General features: G+C 44.1%; 1 protein-coding gene across 1 annotated transcript in view; it reads left to right on the top strand.

Annotated features, from left to right (window-relative positions):
* LOC306775524 (recombining binding protein suppressor of hairless-like protein) overlaps positions 1–25000 on the top strand; it is a gene marked incomplete at both ends in the record, with an annotated part of 39167 nt that overhangs the window by 8002 nt on the left and 6165 nt on the right. The window contains 8 exons of the mRNA XM_079265975.1: positions 1–39; positions 17921–18052; positions 18469–18539; positions 18648–18766; positions 20448–20622; positions 21955–22092; positions 23290–23402; positions 24360–24500. The exon at positions 1–39 is cut by the window's left edge and continues 109 nt beyond it. Of these exons, the coding sequence (XP_079122101.1) occupies positions 1–39; positions 17921–18052; positions 18469–18539; positions 18648–18766; positions 20448–20622; positions 21955–22092; positions 23290–23402; positions 24360–24500 (928 nt within the window). The remainder of the gene's footprint in view (positions 40–17920; positions 18053–18468; positions 18540–18647; positions 18767–20447; positions 20623–21954; positions 22093–23289; positions 23403–24359; positions 24501–25000) is intronic.

Raw genomic sequence — 25000 nt, 5'->3', positions numbered from 1 at the left:
GGCCGGACACGACGCTCCGAGGTCTGGCGGGTGGAACAGGTAACGCGGGCGATCCTACGCACACAATGTCCCGGTGTGAGAGAAGCGAGGTCTGCGGTCCTTTATCCCAAACGGGTTCTCTCAGAGAGAAGTCTCACCGTGAGCGTGAAGTCTCACCGTGAGCGTGTAAATGCGTTCAGGTCGGTGCGATCGCTGTGCGCCTCTCGCTCGTGACCTTTCCTCCGCTCTACTCAGAGGTGGAGGGATTAACTGCAGGAGGAGGCGGAGACCCAGCCCCCCGCCTCCTGAAACCCGAACAACGGGGAGTGAGAAACCGAGCTCCGTCAGGCAGCTTGGTGATGTTTGGATATGTTTGGTGATGTTTGGTGATGTTTGGAGAGGTTTGGTGATGTTTGGTGATGTTTGGAGATGTTTGGTGATGTTTGGTGATGTTTGGAGATGTTTGGTGATGTTTGGAGAGGTTTGGAGATGTTTGGAGAGGTTTGGTGATGTTTGGTGATGTTTGGATATGTTTGGATATGTTTGGATAGGTTTGGAGAGGTTTGGAGATGTTTGGATATGTTTGGATATGTTTGGTGATGTTTGGTGATGTTTGGATATGTTTGGATATGTTTGGAGAGGTTTGGAGAGGTTTGGAGAGGTTTGGATATGTTTGGTGATGTTTGGAGATGTTTGGAGATGTTTGGAGAGGTTTGGTGATGTTTGGATATGTTTGGATATGTTTGGTGATGTTTGGTGATGTTTGGAGATGTTTGGAGATGTTTGGAGATGTTTGGTGATGTTTGGAGATGTTTGGAGAGGTTTGGTGATGTTTGGTGATGTTTGGATATGTTTGGATATGTTTGGTGATGTTTGGAGATGTTTGGAGATGTTTGGTGATGTTTGGAGATGTTTGGAGATGTTTGGAGATGTTTGGTGATGTTTGGTGATGTTTGGTGATGTTTGGAGATGTTTGGTGATGTTTGGTGATGTTTGGAGATGTTTGGAGATGTTTGGATATGTTTGGTGATGTTTGGAGATGTTTGGATATGTTTGGAGATGTTTGGATATGTTTGGTGATGTTTGGAGATGTTTGGAGATGTTTGGAGATGTTTGGATATGTTTGGATATGTTTGGAGGGGTTTGGAGATGTTTGGTGATGTTTGGATATGTTTGGAGATGTTTGGATATGTTTGGTGATGTTTGGAGATGTTTGGATATGTTTGGTGATGTTTGGAGATGTTTGGAGATGTTTGGAGATGTTTGGATATGTTTGGTGATGTTTGGAGATGTTTGGATATGTTTGGAGGGGTTTGGAGATGTTTGGTGATGTTTGGATATGTTTGGAGATGTTTGGAGATGTTTGGAGATGTTTGGTGATGTTTGGAGAGGTTTGGTGATGTTTGGTGATGTTTGGAGATGTTTGGTGATGTTTGGTGATGTTTGGAGATGTTTGGTGATGTTTGGAGAGGTTTGGAGATGTTTGGAGAGGTTTGGTGATGTTTGGTGATGTTTGGATATGTTTGGTGATGTTTGGTGATGTTTGGAGATGTTTGGAGATGTTTGGATATGTTTGGAGATGTTTGGATATGTTTGGTGATGTTTGGAGATGTTTGGATATGTTTGGTGATGTTTGGAGATGTTTGGAGATGTTTGGAGATGTTTGGTGATGTTTGGAGATGTTTGGATATGTTTGGAGGGGTTTGGAGATGTTTGGTGATGTTTGGATATGTTTGGAGATGTTTGGAGATGTTTGGATATGTTTGGTGATGTTTGGAGATGTTTGGTGATGTTTGGAGAGGTTTGGTGATGTTTGGTGATGTTTGGTGATGTTTGGAGATGTTTGGTGATGTTTGGTGATGTTTGGAGATGTTTGGTGATGTTTGGAGAGGTTTGGAGATGTTTGGAGAGGTTTGGTGATGTTTGGATATGTTTGGAGATGTTTGGTGATGTTTGGTGATGTTTGGTGATGTTTGGAGATGTTTGGTGATGTTTGGAGATGTTTGGTGATGTTTGGAGACGTTTGGTGATGTTTGGTGATGTTTGGTGATGTTTGGAGATGTTTGGTGATGTTTGGTGATGTTTGGAGATGTTTGGTGATGTTTGGAGAGGTTTGGAGATGTTTGGAGAGGTTTGGTGATGTTTGGTGATGTTTGGATATGTTTGGATATGTTTGGATAGGTTTGGAGAGGTTTGGAGATGTTTGGATATGTTTGGATATGTTTGGTGATGTTTGGTGATGTTTGGATATGTTTGGATATGTTTGGAGATGTTTGGATATGTTTGGTGATGTTTGGAGATGTTTGGAGAGGTTTGGTGATGTTTGGTGATGTTTGGAGATGTTTGGAGAGGTTTGGTGATGTTTGGTGATGTTTGGATATGTTTGGATATGTTTGGTGATGTTTGGAGATGTTTGGAGATGTTTGGTGATGTTTGGTGATGTTTGGATATGTTTGGAGAGGTTTGGAGATGTTTGGAGATGTTTGGTGATGTTTGGATATGTTTGGAGATGTTTGGAGATGTTTGGATATGTTTGGATATGTTTGGTGATGTTTGGTGATGTTTGGATATGTTTGGAGAGGTTTGGAGATGTTTGGATATGTTTGGTGATGTTTGGAGATGTTTGGAGAGGTTTGGTGATGTTTGGATATGTTTGGTGATGTTTGGAGATGTTTGGAGAGGTTTGGTGATGTTTGGTGATGTTTGGATATGTTTGGATATGTTTGGAGAGGTTTGGAGATGTTTGGTGATGTTTGGAGATGTTTGGATATGTTTGGATATGTTTGGAGATGTTTGGATATGTTTGGATATGTTTGGAGAGGTTTGGAGATGTTTGGAGATGTTTGGTGATGTTTGGAGATGTTTGGAGAGGTTTGGTGATGTTTGGAGATGTTTGGAGAGGTTTGGAGATGTTTGGTGATGTTTGGTGATGTTTTGGAGATGTTTAGTGATGTTTGGATATGTTTGGTGATGTTTGGAGAGGTTTGGAGATGTTTCGAGAGGTTTGGAGATGTTTGGAGATGTTTGGTGATGTTTGGAGATGTTTGGAGAGGTTTGGTGATGTTTGGTGATGTTTTGGAGATGTTTAGTGATGTTTGGATATGTTTGGTGATGTTTGGTGATGTTTGGAGATGTTTGGAGATGTTTGGATATGTTTGGAGAGGTTTGGAGATGTTTGGTGATGTTTGGAGATGTTTGGAGAGGTTTGGTGATGTTTGGAGAGGTTTGGTGATGTTTGGTGATGTTTGGAGAGGTTTGGAGATGTTTGGAGATGTTTGGTGATGTTTGGTGATGTTTGGAGATGTTTGGATATGTTTGGTGATGTTTGGAGGGGTTTGGAGATGTTTGGAGATGTTTGGAGGGGTTTGGAGGGGTTTGGAGATGTTTGGAGATGTTTGGAGGGGTTTGGAGAGGTTTGGTGATGTTTGGTGATGTTTGGAGATGTTTGGAGGGGTTTGGAGATGTTTGGAGATGTTTGGTGATGTTTGGAGGGGTTTGGAGATGTTTAGTGATGTTTGGAGATGTTTGGAGGGGTTTGGAGATGTTTGGAGATGTTTGATGTTTGGTGATGTTTGGAGGGGTTTGGTGATGTTTGGTGATGTTTGGAGAGGTTTGGTGATGTTTGGAGATGTTTGGTGTTTGGTGATGTTTGGAGGGGTTTGGAGAGGTTTGGTGATGTTTGGAGATGTTTGGAGGGGTTTGGAGATGTTTGGAGATGTTTGATGTTTGGTGATGTTTGGAGGGGTTTGGTGATGTTTGGTGATGTTTGGAGAGGTTTGGAGAGGTTTGGTGATGTTTGGAGATGTTTGGTGTTTGGTGATGTTTGGAGGGGTTTGGAGAGGTTTGGTGGTGTTTGGTGATGTTTGGAGGGGTTTGGAGGGGTTTGGAGAGGTTTGGTGGTGTTTGGTGATGTTTGGAGGGGTTTGGAGAGGTTTGGTGATGTTTGGTGATGTTTGGTGATGTTTGGAGACGTTTGGTGATGTTTGGAGATGTTTGGTGTTTGGTGATGTTTGGAGGGGTTTGGAGAGGTTTGGTGATGTTTGGAGATGTTTGGTGTTTGGTGATGTTTGGAGGGGTTTGGAGAGGTTTGGTGATGTTTGGTGATGTTTGGTGATGTTTGGAGATGTAGTTCTACATGCTAAAGTCTTTTACCTTCAAGTCCTCCGAATGTAAAGATGAAACAGGTTGTTTGTCCTCATGCTGTGTTATTCTGTTGAGCTTTAGAGATCAGTGATATCATCTTCTGCTCCGCTGATGTTTGGATATGTTTGGTGATGTTTGGAGATGTTTGGATATGTTTGGAGATGTTTGGATATGTTTGGTGATGTTTGGAGATGTTTGGATATGTTTGGAGATGTTTGGAGATGTTTGGATATGTTTGGATATGTTTGGAGGGGTTTGGAGATGTTTGGTGATGTTTGGATATGTTTGGAGATGTTTGGATATGTTTGGTGATGTTTGGAGATGTTTGGATATGTTTGGTGATGTTTGGAGATGTTTGGAGATGTTTGGAGATGTTTGGATATGTTTGGTGATGTTTGGAGATGTTTGGATATGTTTGGAGGGGTTTGGAGATGTTTGGTGATGTTTGGATATGTTTGGAGATGTTTGGAGATGTTTGGATATGTTTGGTGATGTTTGGAGATGTTTGGTGATGTTTGGAGAGGTTTGGTGATGTTTGGTGATGTTTGGTGATGTTTGGAGATGTTTGGTGATGTTTGGTGATGTTTGGAGATGTTTGGTGATGTTTGGAGAGGTTTGGAGATGTTTGGAGAGGTTTGGTGATGTTTGGTGATGTTTGGATATGTTTGGTGATGTTTGGTGATGTTTGGAGATGTTTGGAGATGTTTGGATATGTTTGGAGATGTTTGGATATGTTTGGTGATGTTTGGAGATGTTTGGATATGTTTGGTGATGTTTGGAGATGTTTGGAGATGTTTGGAGATGTTTGGTGATGTTTGGAGATGTTTGGATATGTTTGGAGGGGTTTGGAGATGTTTGGTGATGTTTGGATATGTTTGGAGATGTTTGGAGATGTTTGGATATGTTTGGTGATGTTTGGAGATGTTTGGTGATGTTTGGAGAGGTTTGGTGATGTTTGGTGATGTTTGGTGATGTTTGGAGATGTTTGGTGATGTTTGGTGATGTTTGGAGATGTTTGGTGATGTTTGGAGAGGTTTGGAGATGTTTGGAGAGGTTTGGTGATGTTTGGATATGTTTGGAGATGTTTGGTGATGTTTGGTGATGTTTGGAGATGTTTGGTGATGTTTGGAGATGTTTGGTGATGTTTGGAGAGGTTTGGTGATGTTTGGTGATGTTTGGTGATGTTTGGAGATGTTTGGTGATGTTTGGTGATGTTTGGAGATGTTTGGTGATGTTTGGAGAGGTTTGGAGATGTTTGGAGAGGTTTGGTGATGTTTGGTGATGTTTGGATATGTTTGGATATGTTTGGATAGGTTTGGAGAGGTTTGGAGATGTTTGGATATGTTTGGATATGTTTGGTGATGTTTGGTGATGTTTGGATATGTTTGGAGATGTTTGGATATGTTTGGTGATGTTTGGAGATGTTTGGAGAGGTTTGGTGATGTTTGGATATGTTTGGTGATGTTTGGAGATGTTTGGAGAGGTTTGGTGATGTTTGGTGATGTTTGGATATGTTTGGATATGTTTGGTGATGTTTGGAGATGTTTGGAGATGTTTGGTGATGTTTGGTGATGTTTGGATATGTTTGGAGAGGTTTGGAGATGTTTGGAGATGTTTGGTGATGTTTGGATATGTTTGGAGATGTTTGGAGATGTTTGGATATGTTTGGATATGTTTGGTGATGTTTGGTGATGTTTGGATATGTTTGGAGAGGTTTGGAGATGTTTGGATATGTTTGGTGATGTTTGGAGATGTTTGGAGAGGTTTGGTGATGTTTGGATATGTTTGGTGATGTTTGGAGATGTTTGGAGAGGTTTGGTGATGTTTGGTGATGTTTGGATATGTTTGGATATGTTTGGAGAGGTTTGGAGATGTTTGGTGATGTTTGGAGATGTTTGGATATGTTTGGATATGTTTGGAGATGTTTGGATATGTTTGGATATGTTTGGAGAGGTTTGGAGATGTTTGGAGATGTTTGGAGAGGTTTGGTGATGTTTGGAGATGTTTGGAGAGGTTTGGAGATGTTTGGTGATGTTTGGTGATGTTTTGGAGATGTTTAGTGATGTTTGGATATGTTTGGTGATGTTTGGAGAGGTTTGGAGATGTTTCGAGAGGTTTGGAGATGTTTGGAGATGTTTGGTGATGTTTGGAGATGTTTGGAGAGGTTTGGTGATGTTTGGTGATGTTTTGGAGATGTTTAGTGATGTTTGGATATGTTTGGTGATGTTTGGTGATGTTTGGAGATGTTTGGAGATGTTTGGATATGTTTGGAGAGGTTTGGAGATGTTTGGTGATGTTTGGAGATGTTTGGAGAGGTTTGGTGATGTTTGGAGAGGTTTGGTGATGTTTGGTGATGTTTGGAGAGGTTTGGAGATGTTTGGAGATGTTTGGTGATGTTTGGTGATGTTTGGAGATGTTTGGATATGTTTGGTGATGTTTGGAGGGGTTTGGAGATGTTTGGAGATGTTTGGAGGGGTTTGGAGGGGTTTGGAGATGTTTGGAGATGTTTGGAGGGGTTTGGAGAGGTTTGGTGATGTTTGGTGATGTTTGGAGATGTTTGGAGGGGTTTGGAGATGTTTGGAGATGTTTGGTGATGTTTGGAGGGGTTTGGAGATGTTTAGTGATGTTTGGAGATGTTTGGAGGGGTTTGGAGATGTTTGGAGATGTTTGATGTTTGGTGATGTTTGGAGGGGTTTGGTGATGTTTGGTGATGTTTGGAGAGGTTTGGTGATGTTTGGAGATGTTTGGTGTTTGGTGATGTTTGGAGGGGTTTGGAGAGGTTTGGTGATGTTTGGAGATGTTTGGAGGGGTTTGGAGATGTTTGGAGATGTTTGATGTTTGGTGATGTTTGGAGGGGTTTGGTGATGTTTGGTGATGTTTGGAGAGGTTTGGAGAGGTTTGGTGATGTTTGGAGATGTTTGGTGTTTGGTGATGTTTGGAGGGGTTTGGAGAGGTTTGGTGGTGTTTGGTGATGTTTGGAGGGGTTTGGAGGGGTTTGGAGATGTTTGGAGATGTTTGGAGGGGTTTGGAGAGGTTTGGTGATGTTTGGTGATGTTTGGAGATGTTTGGAGGGGTTTGGAGATGTTTGGAGATGTTTGGTGATGTTTGGAGGGGTTTGGAGATGTTTAGTGATGTTTGGAGATGTTTGGAGGGGTTTGGAGATGTTTGGAGATGTTTGATGTTTGGTGATGTTTGGAGGGGTTTGGTGATGTTTGGTGATGTTTGGAGAGGTTTGGTGATGTTTGGAGATGTTTGGTGTTTGGTGATGTTTGGAGGGGTTTGGAGAGGTTTGGTGATGTTTGGAGATGTTTGGAGGGGTTTGGAGATGTTTGGAGATGTTTGATGTTTGGTGATGTTTGGAGGGGTTTGGTGATGTTTGGTGATGTTTGGAGAGGTTTGGAGAGGTTTGGTGATGTTTGGAGATGTTTGGTGTTTGGTGATGTTTGGAGGGGTTTGGAGAGGTTTGGTGGTGTTTGGTGATGTTTGGAGGGGTTTGGAGGGGTTTGGAGAGGTTTGGTGGTGTTTGGTGATGTTTGGAGGGGTTTGGAGAGGTTTGGTGATGTTTGGTGATGTTTGGTGATGTTTGGAGACGTTTGGTGATGTTTGGAGATGTTTGGTGTTTGGTGATGTTTGGAGGGGTTTGGAGAGGTTTGGTGATGTTTGGAGATGTTTGGTGTTTGGTGATGTTTGGAGGGGTTTGGAGAGGTTTGGTGATGTTTGGTGATGTTTGGTGATGTTTGGAGATGTAGTTCTACATGCTAAAGTCTTTTACCTTCAAGTCCTCCGAATGTAAAGATGAAACAGGTTGTTTGTCCTCATGCTGTGTTATTCTGTTGAGCTTTAGAGATCAGTGATATCATCTTCTGCTCCGCTGATGTTTGGATATGTTTGGTGATGTTTGGAGATGTTTGGATATGTTTGGAGATGTTTGGATATGTTTGGTGATGTTTGGAGATGTTTGGATATGTTTGGAGATGTTTGGAGATGTTTGGATATGTTTGGATATGTTTGGAGGGGTTTGGAGATGTTTGGTGATGTTTGGATATGTTTGGAGATGTTTGGATATGTTTGGTGATGTTTGGAGATGTTTGGATATGTTTGGTGATGTTTGGAGATGTTTGGAGATGTTTGGAGATGTTTGGATATGTTTGGTGATGTTTGGAGATGTTTGGATATGTTTGGAGGGGTTTGGAGATGTTTGGTGATGTTTGGATATGTTTGGAGATGTTTGGAGATGTTTGGATATGTTTGGTGATGTTTGGAGATGTTTGGTGATGTTTGGAGAGGTTTGGTGATGTTTGGTGATGTTTGGTGATGTTTGGAGATGTTTGGTGATGTTTGGTGATGTTTGGAGATGTTTGGTGATGTTTGGAGAGGTTTGGAGATGTTTGGAGAGGTTTGGTGATGTTTGGTGATGTTTGGATATGTTTGGTGATGTTTGGTGATGTTTGGAGATGTTTGGAGATGTTTGGATATGTTTGGAGATGTTTGGATATGTTTGGTGATGTTTGGAGATGTTTGGATATGTTTGGTGATGTTTGGAGATGTTTGGAGATGTTTGGAGATGTTTGGTGATGTTTGGAGATGTTTGGATATGTTTGGAGGGGTTTGGAGATGTTTGGTGATGTTTGGATATGTTTGGAGATGTTTGGAGATGTTTGGATATGTTTGGTGATGTTTGGAGATGTTTGGTGATGTTTGGAGAGGTTTGGTGATGTTTGGTGATGTTTGGTGATGTTTGGAGATGTTTGGTGATGTTTGGTGATGTTTGGAGATGTTTGGTGATGTTTGGAGAGGTTTGGAGATGTTTGGAGAGGTTTGGTGATGTTTGGATATGTTTGGAGATGTTTGGTGATGTTTGGTGATGTTTGGAGATGTTTGGTGATGTTTGGAGATGTTTGGTGATGTTTGGAGAGGTTTGGTGATGTTTGGTGATGTTTGGTGATGTTTGGAGATGTTTGGTGATGTTTGGTGATGTTTGGAGATGTTTGGTGATGTTTGGAGAGGTTTGGAGATGTTTGGAGAGGTTTGGTGATGTTTGGTGATGTTTGGATATGTTTGGATATGTTTGGATAGGTTTGGAGAGGTTTGGAGATGTTTGGATATGTTTGGATATGTTTGGTGATGTTTGGTGATGTTTGGATATGTTTGGAGATGTTTGGATATGTTTGGTGATGTTTGGAGATGTTTGGAGAGGTTTGGTGATGTTTGGATATGTTTGGTGATGTTTGGAGATGTTTGGAGAGGTTTGGTGATGTTTGGTGATGTTTGGATATGTTTGGATATGTTTGGTGATGTTTGGAGATGTTTGGAGATGTTTGGTGATGTTTGGTGATGTTTGGATATGTTTGGAGAGGTTTGGAGATGTTTGGAGATGTTTGGTGATGTTTGGATATGTTTGGAGATGTTTGGAGATGTTTGGATATGTTTGGATATGTTTGGTGATGTTTGGTGATGTTTGGATATGTTTGGAGAGGTTTGGAGATGTTTGGATATGTTTGGTGATGTTTGGAGATGTTTGGAGAGGTTTGGTGATGTTTGGATATGTTTGGTGATGTTTGGAGATGTTTGGAGAGGTTTGGTGATGTTTGGTGATGTTTGGATATGTTTGGATATGTTTGGAGAGGTTTGGAGATGTTTGGTGATGTTTGGAGATGTTTGGATATGTTTGGATATGTTTGGAGATGTTTGGATATGTTTGGATATGTTTGGAGAGGTTTGGAGATGTTTGGAGATGTTTGGTGATGTTTGGAGATGTTTGGAGAGGTTTGGTGATGTTTGGAGATGTTTGGAGAGGTTTGGAGATGTTTGGTGATGTTTGGTGATGTTTTGGAGATGTTTAGTGATGTTTGGATATGTTTGGTGATGTTTGGAGAGGTTTGGAGATGTTTCGAGAGGTTTGGAGATGTTTGGAGATGTTTGGTGATGTTTGGAGATGTTTGGAGAGGTTTGGTGATGTTTGGTGATGTTTTGGAGATGTTTAGTGATGTTTGGATATGTTTGGTGATGTTTGGTGATGTTTGGAGATGTTTGGAGATGTTTGGATATGTTTGGAGAGGTTTGGAGATGTTTGGTGATGTTTGGAGATGTTTGGAGAGGTTTGGTGATGTTTGGAGAGGTTTGGTGATGTTTGGTGATGTTTGGAGAGGTTTGGAGATGTTTGGAGATGTTTGGTGATGTTTGGTGATGTTTGGAGATGTTTGGATATGTTTGGTGATGTTTGGAGGGGTTTGGAGATGTTTGGAGATGTTTGGAGGGGTTTGGAGGGGTTTGGAGATGTTTGGAGATGTTTGGAGGGGTTTGGAGAGGTTTGGTGATGTTTGGTGATGTTTGGAGATGTTTGGAGGGGTTTGGAGATGTTTGGAGATGTTTGGTGATGTTTGGAGGGGTTTGGAGATGTTTAGTGATGTTTGGAGATGTTTGGAGGGGTTTGGAGATGTTTGGAGATGTTTGATGTTTGGTGATGTTTGGAGGGGTTTGGTGATGTTTGGTGATGTTTGGAGAGGTTTGGTGATGTTTGGAGATGTTTGGTGTTTGGTGATGTTTGGAGGGGTTTGGAGAGGTTTGGTGATGTTTGGAGATGTTTGGAGGGGTTTGGAGATGTTTGGAGATGTTTGATGTTTGGTGATGTTTGGAGGGGTTTGGTGATGTTTGGTGATGTTTGGAGAGGTTTGGAGAGGTTTGGTGATGTTTGGAGATGTTTGGTGTTTGGTGATGTTTGGAGGGGTTTGGAGAGGTTTGGTGGTGTTTGGTGATGTTTGGAGGGGTTTGGAGGGGTTTGGAGAGGTTTGGTGGTGTTTGGTGATGTTTGGAGGGGTTTGGAGAGGTTTGGTGATGTTTGGTGATGTTTGGTGATGTTTGGAGACGTTTGGTGATGTTTGGAGATGTTTGGTGTTTGGTGATGTTTGGAGGGGTTTGGAGAGGTTTGGTGATGTTTGGAGATGTTTGGTGTTTGGTGATGTTTGGAGGGGTTTGGAGAGGTTTGGTGATGTTTGGTGATGTTTGGTGATGTTTGGAGATGTAGTTCTACATGCTAAAGTCTTTTACCTTCAAGTCCTCCGAATGTAAAGATGAAACAGGTTGTTTGTCCTCATGCTGTGTTATTCTGTTGAGCTTTAGAGATCAGTGATATCATCTTCTGCTCCGCTGCACTTCATGTTTGGTAGAATTAAGACATTTATACATTTCAGTGACACGTTCATCGTCCAAGAAACCTGATCAGGGTGTTCACTGTGAACAGGGGAGGAATATCTCTCACTCTTTCATTCACTTCTATGGTGTTCGTACCCATCACCGGTCACATACTGCTGGAGACCCAGGACGTACTGCTGGACCCGCTGGAGGGAAGGGGGGCACGGGAGAACCAGGACCAGGACTGAGAGGGGCAGACTGTCAGACCTGCTGCAGTAACATGAGAGGTTTCTAAAGGCTCTGGTGCTCAGAGACACTTCAGCTTTAGTCCACAGGGGGCGCCAGAACCAACTCAACATGAAAGCTCCTCAGAGTAACTTTAAGTACTTAACTACATTTAGCCAGTGGCGGACTGTCAGGGCCTGCAAGGCCTTATCTGCTGGTCTAAACAGAATCACAAAGCTATATGTATAAAAATATATACATATATATTTTATAATTTAATAATTTTTATTAAATTATCTTATTTTCTCATTGCACAGCTCCTGTGTTCCTCAGTTGCTCTGCTTCCAGTGCAGCTTGTTCTAAGTAGAGCTTTTATCCAATCAGATCTCACCTCTGTGTCTCTAGGTAGAACAGAGCCAGAGGCCTGCAGACTCACAAGTGCATCATGTGCACTTTAAGTGAACGGAGACGATGTTGTTGATTGTCATAGTGTTCAACCAATCAGATCTTTAGTTTGACATGGTGGGCGTATTCTTTGACGTGTCAGAGCTGCTAGCTGGCCTACAAGTACGTGATTGGTCAGTGGGCTAGCCTGACGTGTTGGGCGGTGACTATCCCAAAATCTGCTGCCTCTGTGAGCGGACATTTTCAGCCTCAAACACATTAAAACGTATTCAGGAAATACAACTGAGGAGACACCACTTTCCCCTCCGCCGCCGCCCCAAAGCACTCACAGAGTCCCAGCTGCAGTCAGAGCAGAGAGGAGACGCTCTCTATCTACAGGTGTTGAGCTTCATTTTGACACAAAACAAATAATAAGCGTAGCTGTGTTTCAGCTGCAGGACAGCAGTGAAGGCCCAGGTATAAACGGCCCGCCACTGCATTTAGCTGACAGTACTGACATACTTTTACTTCAGTGAGTATTGCCTCAGTGTGGTATGAGTACTTTTACTGCAGTAAAGTATCTGAACACTTCTTCCTCCTCTTCTGGTCTCAGGTTGATGCCAAACAAAACGAATGATGATTGTAGTCCTTTAACACCAGAACAACCTCTGAACCAGCAGATGAGTAATCCGCAGGAGGTGAAAGTTCACCCCCCCCCTTTCTTCTTCTGTTCATTCTGTGTTCCTGGTGTGAGATGCCAGAAGGTCTGAGCTCCGACACACTGACCTCTGACCTCTGAAGAGGGGAAGGGCTAATTGAGACTTCTGCTGGCACCCTGGTGACTGAGCACACACACACGCACACACACACACACACAGAGCCAGGCAAGTGTGACCCCTGACCTGTGACCCGGGTTGAGAGGTGCACTGGGATAAGGAGCAGCCTTATATCTCCTCTGGGTATCTGAACATTGTGAGGTTTGACTCCAGTTGTGATTGTAAAGAGACGGATGTTCACGATGCAATGAGGACGACTGGAGGAAACGAGCTCGTCGTGGTTGAGTGTTTGAACCTTAAACCTCCTGCAGCTGAAATAGCAACATGGATGCTGTGAGTCTTGCAGTGTTTCTGTGTTTAGAGCTCAACAAACAGACCGTTGGTCGTTGAGTTATTGGTCACATCACTGACATACTTCAGTAGTTATTTGAAGCCAAAGACTGAATGCATGTTAAAGAGTGTAAATTGATACGTGTTGTATGAGGACACATTGAAATATTAGATGCTCAGAACAGCTGGCTCCATATAAAGAGAGAGCGTCCACGAGGAGGACGGGTCAAACAAACAGGACTTTCACGAGGAGACCAAAGGTACCATTGACTTACGTTATCCTCGTTTTGTTACGTAACGGCCGTAGTTAACTAACACGGGTTGGTTGAGGTTTCAAACTAACCGTCGTTACACATGTACTCATGACGTCTCTGGAGATCCTGTGACAGACCTCCTCACGGTGGGTCTTTAACCGTTGAACCCCACGGAACAGATCTCCGTTCAGCAGCGAACGTCCTGGAGTCACATCTCAGCAGAGAGACCGTCGACGTAGAAGAAGTGATGGAGGATTATAACGGAGACGATTCTACAGAGAGACCGTCGACGTAGAAGAAGTGATGGAGGATTATAACGGAGACGATTCTACAGAGAGACCGTCAACGTAGAAGAAGTGATGGAGGATTATAGCGGAGACGATTCTACAGAGAGACAGTCGACGTAGAAGAAGTGATGGAGGATTATAACGGAGACGATTCTACAGAGAGACAGTCTACGTAGAAGAAGTGATGGAGGATTATAGCGGAGACGATTCTACAGAGAGACAGTCGACGTAGAAGAAGTGATGGAGGATTATAACGGAGACGATTCTACAGAGAGACAGTCGACGTAGAAGAAGTGATGGAGGATTATAACGGAGACGATTCTACAGAGAGACCGTCGACGTAGAAGAAGTGATGGAGGATTATAACGGAGACGATTCTACAGAGAGACCGTCGACGTAGAAGAAGTGATGGAGGATTATAACGGAGACGATTCTACAGAGAGACCGTCAACGTAGAAGAAGTGATGGAGGATTATAGCGGAGACGATTCTACAGAGAGACAGTCGACGTAGAAGAAGTGATGGAGGATTATAACGGAGACGATTCTACAGAGAGACCGTCGACGTAGAAGAAGTGATGGAGGATTATAACGGAGACGATTCTACAGAGAGACAGTCTACGTAGAAGAAGTGATGGAGGATTATAGCGGAGACGATTCTACAGAGAGACAGTCGACGTAGAAGAAGTGATGGAGGATTATAACGGAGACGATTCTACAGAGAGACCGTCGACGTAGAAGAAGTGATGGAGGATTATAACGGAGACGATTCTACAGAGAGACAGTCGACGTAGAAGAAGTGATGGAGGATTATAGCGGAGACGATTCTACAGAGAGACCGTCGACGTAGAAGAAGTGATGGAGGATTATAACGGAGACGATTCTACAGAGAGACCGTCGACGTAGAAGAAGTGATGGAGGATTATAACGGAGACGATTCTACAGAGAGACCGTCGACGTAGAAGAAGTGATGGAGGATTATAACGGAGACGATTCTACAGAGAGACCGTCGACGTAGAAGAAGTGATGGAGGATTATAACGGAGACGATTCTACAGAGAGACCGTCAACGTAGAAGAAGTGATGGAGGATTATAGCGGAGACGATTCTACAGAGAGACAGTCGACGTAGAAGAAGTGATGGAGGATTATAACGGAGACGATTCTACAGAGAGACCGTCGACGTAGAAGAAGTGATGGAGGATTATAACGGAGACGATTCTACAGAGAAACAGTCGACGTAGAAGAAGTGATGGAGGATTATAGCGGAGACGATTCTACAGAGAGACAGTCGACGTAGAAGAAGTGATGGAGGATTATAACGGAGACGATTCTACAGAGAGACCGTCAACGTAGAAGAAGTGATGGAGGATTATAGCGGAGACGATTCTACAGAGAGACAGTCGACGTAGAAGAAGTGATGGAGGATTATAACGGAGACGATTCTACAGAGAGACCGTCGACGTAGAAGAAGTGATGGAGGATTATAACGGAGACGATTCTACAGAGAGACAGTCGACGTAGAAGAAGTGATGGAGGATTATAACGGAGACGATTCTACAGAGAGACCGTCGACGTAGAAGAAGTGATGGAGGATTATAGCGGAGACGATTCTACAGAGAGACAGTCGACGTAGAAGAAGTGATGGAGGATTATAACGGAGACGATTCTACAGAGAGACCGTCGACGTAGAAGAAGTGATGGAGGATTATAACGGAGACGATTCTACAGAGAGACCGTCGACGTAGAAGAAGTGATGGAGGATTATAACGGAGACGATTCTACAGAGAGACCGTCGACGTAGAAGAAGTGATGGAGGATTATAGCGGAGACGATTCTACAGAGAGACAGTCGACGTAGAAGAAGTGATGGAGGATTATAGCGGAGACGATTCTACAGAGAGACAGTCGACGTAGAAGAAGTGATGGAGGATTATAACGGAGACGATTCTACAGAGAGACCGTCGACGTAGAAGAAGTGATGGAGGATTATAGCGGAGACGATTCTACAGAGAGACAGTCGACGTAGAAGAAGTGATGGAGGATTATAACGGAGACGATTCTACAGAGAGACCGTCGACGTAGAAGAAGTGATGGAGGATTATAGCGGAGACGATTCTACAGAGAGACAGTCGACGTAGAAGAAGTGATGGAGGATTATAACGGAGACGATTCTACAGAGAGACAGTCGACGTAGAAGAAGTGATGGAGGATTATAGCGGAGACGATTCTACAGAGAGACAGTCGACGTAGAAGAAGTGATGGAGGATTATAGCGGAGACGATTCTACAGAGAGACAGTCGACGTAGAAGAAGTGATGGAGGATTATAGCGGAGACGATTCTACAGAGAGACCGTCGACGTAGAAGAAGTGATGGAGGATTATAGCGGAGACGATTCTACAGAGAGACCGTCGACGTAGAAGAAGTGATGGAGGATTATAACGGAGACGATTCTACAGAGAGACAGTCGACGTAGAAGAAGTGATGGAGGATTATAACGGAGACGATTCTACAGAGAGACAGTCGACGTAGAAGAAGTGATGGAGGATTATAGCGGAGACGATTCTACAGAGAGACAGTCGACGTAGAAGAAGTGATGGAGGATTATAGCGGAGACGATTCTACAGAGAGACCGTCGACGTAGAAGAAGTGATGGAGGATTATAGCGGAGACGATTCTACAGAGAGACCGTCGACGTAGAAGAAGTGATGGAGGATTATAACGGAGACGATTCTACAGAGAGACAGTCGACGTAGAAGAAGTGATGGAGGATTATAACGGAGACGATTCTACAGAGAGACAGTCGACGTAGAAGAAGTGATGGAGGATTATAACGGAGACGATAGCCTTCCGCTCTGTTCCTGTGTGTTGAGCTGCATGTGACTCAGACAACGAGACTGAAATAGCAAGTCTTCATGGTTTAACAGTTCATTGTACAAAGATTAATAATTACGCTTGTGTGCTGTTTGAGATTTCACATGTCTCTCGTGCTGCGTTCACACCAAACGCAGCGTGAATTATTCGCGCGAGTAGATTACAGTCAACGTCTGCAGCCACGATCAGACTGGAGTGACGCAAATTTGCGATGGCGCCGCGCGTCAATCGCCAAAACGCCCCAAATGCGTGAGTTGACATATGGCGTGACGCTGCGGCGCGACAGCCTATCAGCGTTGAGATGTTTCTCCTGTCATCGCTGACGTCCTGACGTCGTTGAATCAGGAAACAAACACAAGCATAGCACCGATCGAGCCAGAAAACAAGCATTTTTAAAGTTATCACAGACACGTGAACACGGATCCATGCGGTCCACGCAGATCCTCCGGACTCATGAACCAGACCAGACGCGTTTACGTTCCTGATATCTGGACGAACACAACACGTACGAAGCAGAACAATCTGCTTCTCTGGTGTGTTGATTTCATAAAATATAAATAATAGAGAAGAAATATTATAACTGCTCCTGTGTAAAGAGAACACTGCTGCTAACAAGAACCTGATGTGTTTAAAGTCTTTACAAACACAATGTTGTTTATATAACCTTTAGTTCATAGAGCAGCGCTTTAAAATAAATGTGAGCAATACACTACTTTAGAATTCATTATTGAACTTTACCATAACAATGAGATTAATCGCAATTAAACATTGTCCAGCACTAATACATATTTATATATAAATATATATATATATATATATAATATATATATATATATATATATAATATATATATATATATATATATATATATATGTGTGTATATATATATATATACACACATATATATATATATAAATATATATATTATATATATATATATTGCAATGTATTGCAATCCTAAGGCAGATTTAAATATATAAAAGAAAAAGGTGTCACACTGTCCTCTGTGCCAGCAACATGAACAGATCAGAAGGATCTCCTGGTTGTCCTGTCACTGAAGGCTTTATGATGGAGGAGAGCTCATGTAATGTCTGAATTCAAAGCTACGCTGCTGAATGTGTGTCCTCGGTGAAGAGGCCGTCTTCTCCCCCTCAGCTCCTGCTCGCTAAAACAAAACTAAATGTAGAGTTTGTTTTATTTCACACCACAAAACAGAAGAAGCAAAATACTCAAATTCAGTGTATCCGTGTAGTTCATCTCAGTTCACCACCTGTCTACCGCTCCTGTTGGTCCGTTTATGGACATGATATGAAGTATAACTCATCTGTAAATCATCTCGAGATATGCCGCGGAGGATCCATCAGTTGTGGCCCCTGAATCTGGGGGCCGAAGGCCGCATCCGTCGGCTGCATTTGAAGGAGTCTTTGAAAGCGGCGACGCAAGCAGCCTCCGGGGGACGCGGCCCTGAACAGACACTCCGACACACTTAAAGACATTATGTCCTGGTTGTATGTGACTTGACGGCATTCTCGTCCAATCAGGAGACCAGAGCTGGGGTTTCAGTGTCAGTTCCTGGAAGCAACGAGGGAACCAGGAAGAGAAGCTCACGCCGACCAGAGCGTCACCATCCTGCACGCCAGGGTCGCTCAGAAGTCCTACGGCAACGAGAAAAGGTCCGACGAGTTAGTGACTGAGTCAAAGTGTTTCAGTGTTATCAGCTTCATGTATAAGCAGTTAAAGTATTGATTGATGAGTAAAATGTTTTCTTATTCCATCGGATGTTCATGGCTTAATATTCCTGCTGCATTAACTTTACATCCTGTTTAATCTACATCAACGCATCATATTCTATACGATCATGAAGACGTAGGATGATTTTCTTAACACGTAGAGGAAATCTTCATCCTTCAGTTCATCACAATTATTCAACGCCAACACATCTGGAGATACGAGGTTTTACCTGAAGAGAAACTAAAGCTGCCAGACAAATGTCGTAAAAACTACAATATTTACCTCCGAGATGTTGAAGTGTGAAGTGTTGATGTGTTTGATTCTGAAGTTAAAGTCTGAACTGATTGGTGACCCTCAGGTTCTTCTGCCCTCCTCCTTGTGTTTACATCAGCGGTGATGGATGGAGGGTCATGCAGGACCATCTGAAAGGTGAAGAAACTCAAACATAGTCGTCTTTAGAGGAAAACGTTGAATACAGCAGTTTGTTGAAGAAGTGTCTCCCTCGTCTTCCTCCCTCTCCCCTCCCCTCTCCTCCAGCTGCCGGCCGCGGTGGAGACTCGGTATACCGGCTGTGTGGTTACATGTCTCTGGACAGCTCCGCTCAGTCTCTGGCCGACTCCTTCAAACTGGCCTTCGACGAGCAGCCGGACTCCAGGGTGAGAGGACTGTGTGATGTGATGCCATGTGCACAGCTGTCTTCTGTCCGTCTGTCAAAGTCCTTTAATGACAGAGACGCCAGTTATCTGGAGGTTCAGACTTGCCTCTGTTCAAATTCCTCTCCAGACAACAGCAGCTCTGTTGTCTCCTGAAAGCCTCAGTCCTGAGCAGAGGACGGAGACTGATCCACATTTACATGGTCGTACAGTTAGAGAATTTATAGCTTGAGTATTTTCTCACATCAAAGAGTTTATATGTGAAAACTAATTTTGATTATCGAAATAAAGGGCAATATTTGCTCCCACTTCTGCTTTGAGTGAAGTCTGCGTTTGACACAAATAAACTTCATTGTGTGAAACTCCACAGACCGGACACAAGAGTGGAGGTAGTCATGGTGACGTCTCTCGTTGGTTTGTGGACTGATGTTTTGAAGCCTCCAGTTTGGCCTTTTGGCCGTCGCCATCTTGGATTACGGCCGTCGCCATCTTGTTTTTTAGCAACCAGTGAACAGGAAGTGACCATATATGGACTGAGGAGGCGTGACGTAGAGACGTCTCTGGTAGAGAGCTGTCAATCACTGTGTAGCCCCGCCCTAAAGCATCCCCTGCTTTATGGTCTGTGTGACTCTAAATGGACCATAATGTACTAAATGAACATCATGCTGTATTGAAGAAGACTTGAAACTAGAGATTGAGACATAAACTCATGTTTACAATGTTTACTGAGGTAATAAATCAAGAGAGAAGTAGAGTCATTTTCTATAGACTTCTATACAACCAGAGGAGTCGCCCCCTGGTGGACACTAGCGAGAATGCAGCTTTAACACATGAAGCTTTGAAGAAGCGGAGGTTGTCTCCTGCTCAACACTACTGCTACTCTCCATCCATCACTTGTCATGAGTCTTCTTTCTCTTTCATTGGGATCCAATCAGACCACATGCTGAGGTGGTCTGGCTCACATTGAGTTCTGTTCTCAGTGAGGTGTGAGATGTCTTTACATGTTTCTATTGGAAGTTATATTAGTAGTTTGTCTGGTCTTTGTAGGTTTCAGCTCTTCAGATTTGTCCCCCAGCTTTAGTTTAACTTGAGACATTTTAATAAAGTGGTTCTGAGCTGCTGTACAAAAATCAAAAACATAACAAAGCTATATTATATATGGAGGGTGGAGGATGAGTTTAGGAGTCTCACATCCTGAGGAACGAAGCTGTTCTGAAGTCTGCTGGTTCGACGGTTGATATTTCTCTTTCTCTTTCCAGACAGCAGGACGTTCTGTCCTTTAAAGTCCTTTTAGCTCTATGCAGGCACCTCTTGTCACCAATATCATTGATGCGGTTTTTAATCATCCCTCCTGTTCTGTTTGTAATGGTTCCAGACTGACCTCAGACCTGCAGTCTGTTGTGTCTGATGGACAGACGTGTCTCTGTGTTTGTTGACCCAAACGAGACGATCGCCTTTTTTATTACTGTCGCTTGTTGACTCGACAAACAGAAAACACTCTGTGTGTCCACCGGCCTCTTCCTACGTAACGTGAGACAGACATCAGTGTGTGAAAATCACCGGAAAACCTTTAGTTCCTAAACGTCTCTTCATCTGCACACTTTTCCTGCAGACTTCTGAGCATGGATTGAATATCACAAACACTCCGCGTTTTAATAAAGTCCTCTCTGTCTTTGTCCACCAGATGTTTGCGTCGGCCAAGTCCCTGTTCATCTCCGATCAGGACAAGAGGAAACATTTCTGCCTGCTGCTGAGGCTCTTCGTGGGCAACAGACAGGAAGTGGGTTCGTTCCAGAGCAGGATGATCAAAGTCATCTCCAAACCGTCCCAGAAGAGGCAGTCCATGAAGAACGCCGACCGTGAGTCCATCCGCTGATTTCATCATTTAAAGTCACCTGTAGTTTAATCTAATGCAATGGTTCTTCAGAATCAGGTTTAGGTCAGGGTTTGGGAAATGTTTGTAATGGTCGTAATGGTCGTAATGGTTGTAACGGTTGTAACGGTTGTAACGGTTGTAACGTCGTAATGGTGGTAATGGTGGTAATGGACGTAATGGATGTAATGGTTAATGGTCGTAATGGTTAATGGTGGTAATGGTTAATGGTTGTAATGGTTGTAATGGTTGTAATGGTTGTAATGGTTGTAATGGTTGTAATGGTTGTAATGGTCGTAATGGTTCATGGTCGTAATGGTCGTAATGGTTAATGGTTGTAATGGTTGTCATGGTTGTAATGGTCGTAATGGTCATAATGGTTAATGGTTGTAATGGTTGTAATGGTTGTAATGGTTAATGGTTGTAATGGTCATAATGGTTCATGGTCGTAATGGTTAATGGTTGTAATGGTTGTAATGGTTAATCGTTGTAATGGTTCATGGTTGTAATGGTTAATGGTCGTAATGGTTAATGGTTGTAATGGTTAATGGTCGTAATGGTTAATGGTTGTAATGGTTGTCATGGTTGTAATGGTTAATGGTTGTAATGGTCATAATGGTTCATGGTCGTAATGGTTAATGGTTGTAATGGTTGTAATGGTTAATCGTTGTAATGGTTCATGGTTGTAATGGTTAATGGTCGTAATGGTTAATGGTTGTAATGGTTAATGGTCGTAATGGTTAATGGTTGTAATGGTTGTCATGGTTGTAATGGTTAATGGTCGTAATGGTTAATGGTCGTAATGGTCATAATGGTTAATGGTTGTAATGGTTGTAATGGTTGTAATGGTTAATGGTTGTAATGGTCATAATGGTTCATGGTCGTAATGGTTAATGGTTGTAATGGTCATAATGGTTCATGGTCGTAATGGTTAATGGTTGTAATGGTTAATGGTGGTAATGGTCGTAATGGTTAATGGTTGTAATGGTTGTCATGGTTGTAATGGTTAATGGTCGTAATGGTCATAATGGTTAATGGTTGTAATGGTTGTAATGGTTGTAATGGTTGTAATGGTTAATGGTTGTAATGGTTCATGGTTGTAATGGTTGTAATGGTTGTAATGGTTAATGGTTAATGGTGGTAATGGTCGTAATGGTTGTAATGGTTGAGGTGAAGGGGATGTGGTGTGTCAATGATGATCCTCACAAGTACAGAAAGACAAAAAAGGTTTGTGTCTAACAGGTCTTACATGATGTGTCCACCAATAAAATGCACATTCCTCACTCCCTGTTCTGTGTGTGTGTGTGTGTGTGTTCAGTGTGTATCTCCTCGTGCTCCAGAGTAGCTTTGTTCAACCGTCTACGCTCTCAGACGGTCAGCACTCGTTACCTGTCGGTGGACAGAGGAGCCTTCATCGCCAGCGCCAGACAGTGGACTGCCTTCACCATCACCCTGGGTACGTGCGTGCGTGTGTGCACGTGCGCGTGCGTGTGTGTGTGCGCGTGTGTGCCTGTGCGTTCCTGCGTGTATGCGTGCCTGTGCGTGCCTGTGCGTGCGTGTGTGCCTGCGCGTGCGTGTGTGCGTGCGCGTGTGTGCCTGTGCCTGCGCGTGTGCGTGCCTGTGCGTGCGTGTGCGTGCGTGCGCGTGTGTGTGCGTGTGTGCATGCCTGTGTGTGCGTGTGCGTGCCTGTGCGTGTGTGCGTGTGCGTGCCTGTGCGTGCGTGCCTGCGCGTGCGTGTGTGTGTGCGTGGATTCGAAGCGCCAGCCTTGTGGTTAAAGGACGCCCTGCTCTGCCCACTGAATTTTAATCACGTTGTGAATTGAAACTCTACAAAGCATACTTGGTAATGTACAGTAAAAACATCAAAGTTTGGCTTAAAATAAGTATGTTTGTGATGTTTTTTAAGTCATGGACATATATTAATATTAGTCAGTGTTGAGTTTTGCTTCCACTCGGGACGGTTTGTGCAGCGTATCCTGCTGATGTGATTCTTTTACTCTTTGATAAATTATTGTAATTTAAGATGTCGGTTTCAAGCTGCAATACCTGGACAACATTAAATGTCTTGTTACGGTCGTTTTATGAGCCAGTTCAATGTGCATTTTAAAAACTATTCTTTATCATTTATTTATTCCTTTCAACCATTTCCTCACAGTCCGTCATTATAAACCTCGTGACAGGCCTCCTGTGCAGTGTGTGCCTCGCCTTGCCTCTTTCCAGGTGCATGCTGGGATAGCGTCAGCCACTGCATCTGAGTTACTGCACTATGCATCTGAGTTACAGCTGTAAACGTGGTAGTTTATTCATCTGACTCGTCCACATCTGTGGAGTCAACATCAGGAGACACTGAATCAGAGACCAACACTAGACGGCGTCTCGCCATGAATACGGTCACTGTGAGTTTCCCTCACGCTCGTCTGAGAGCTTATTTATCCAACACGACCTCCCACCACCAGCTGCTGAACCTCAGTCATTCACACACGCGCACGAGCACACGCACGCACGCACGCACACACACACACGCACACACGCACACACTTCATATAACTGTTTCTAGCTTTTAATTTCTCACTCATCCCTCACACATCTACACGTCTTTGCGTTCAGTTGATTCATTGTGTGTGTGTGTGTGTGTGTGTGTGTGTGTGTGTAGTGGGGGACCAGCGTGCTGACCAAGGAGACTTTGTGCAGAGCGAAGGCTTCATCTGTTACGGCTGTGTGGTCCAGTTAGTGTGCACCGAGTCTGGAGCTGCTCTACCACCCATGGTAACACACACACACACCTACACGGACACACACACACACACATTGTGGGTCTGGTCTGATTGGGTCTCATCACCCCTCTGAGCCTCTACGTCTGTTATTGTTAAACCAGACCTCCACTGAGTTAAACGTGGACAAATCCTCCACAATTCGCTGAGCGGACTCTTTCTCCTCCATAACAGCCTGAAGGTTCATCTGCACCGCGACCTGTTTCTGTAGTTGAGGCCTTTTTGAAGACAGAGACATTTTGTTCCTGCTGAGTCGTCGTTTGCGTGAGGAGCAGCTGGAGGTTGTGGTCGGTTCTGAGGAGGTGGACCATCGGTCAGCTGGATCAGCAGTTTAGTGCGTGCGGTGCAGTGAAGCGTGTGTTTGAATGTGTTCATGCTTTCAGGATGAAGGTCTGGAGATACCAGGAGGTATTCAGAGTGGAGCAGCTGTGGTCTCTCTCTCTCTACTCCACCTCTTTACTGTTATTTCATGCAGACGACGATCCTTCTTCCTCTTGATGTGAAGGCTGCAGATCTGTGTACGGAGAGTTTTTTGTGTTATTGCCCTCAAGAGGCCTCAGAGTTCAGGTGTGTTTAGGATCCAGTGAGGAGTGTGATCGGACCTCCTTCAGCCTCTTTTCTGACTCACCGTCTCTCACCGTCTCTCACCGTCTCCCATCCACGTCCACTCCGGCTCTGTGTGGGACTCGTCTTTATACTTCCTAGTTCATGATTACGTGGATTACAAACTAAATTATTTTTACAGCGCATTAATTCGTTGTTTAGCTACAACCTGCACCTTTAAGGTAACCAGGAGTCTCCCCTCCACAGACACGCCCACTTTATGATCATCACATGCATGAATGTGTATTTGAATAATGCACCCCGTCTTGAATCACATGACTGGTGTTTGTCTGGCCGGCTGAGACTCTTCCTGTAACCGTACTCGGCTGTGATGGTGTTTTGCCTCCAGGTCATCCGTAAGGTCAACAAGCAGCACGCCATCTTGGACGTGGACGAGCCGGTTTCTCAGCTCCACAAGTGTGCCTTCCAGTTCAGAGACCATCCACAGACGTACCTGTGTTTGTCCAACGATGTCATCGTACTCTACCAGGTGAGACTCCCCGTCCGTCCGTCCGCTGTCCTCATCTCGCTCTCTACTTGCTCTGCTCCTTTCTCATCAAACGTCTTCCCTCCGCCCTCTTCTACCCTCCGCCCTCTTCTACCCTCCGCCCTCGTCTTCCCTCCGCCCTCGTCTTCCCTCCGCCCTCGTCTTCCCTCCGCCCTCGTCTTCCCTCCGCCCTCTTCTTCCCTCCGCCCTCTTCTACCCTCCGCCCTCTTCTACCCTCCGCCCTCGTCTTCCCTCCGCCCTCGTCTTCCCTCCGCCCTCGTCTTCCCTCCGCCCTCGTCTTCCCTCCGCCCTCTTCTTCCCTCCGCCCTCTTCTACCCTCCGCCCTCTTCTACCCTCCGCCCTCGTCTTCCCTCCGCCCTCGTCTTCCCTCCGCCCTCTTCTTCCCTCCGCCCTCTTCTCCCCTCCGCCCTCTTCTCCCCTCCGCCCTCGTCTTCCCTCCGCCCTCTTCTTCCCTCCGCCCTCGTCTTCCCTCCGCCCTCTTC

This window comes from Melanostigma gelatinosum (assembly GCF_949748355.1).
Source record: "Melanostigma gelatinosum genome assembly, chromosome: 3".
NCBI classification, from domain to species: domain Eukaryota; kingdom Metazoa; phylum Chordata; class Actinopteri; order Perciformes; family Zoarcidae; genus Melanostigma; species Melanostigma gelatinosum.
The sequence above is the reverse complement of the archived record's forward strand: the minus strand, read 5'-3'. Positions and strand labels throughout refer to the sequence as shown.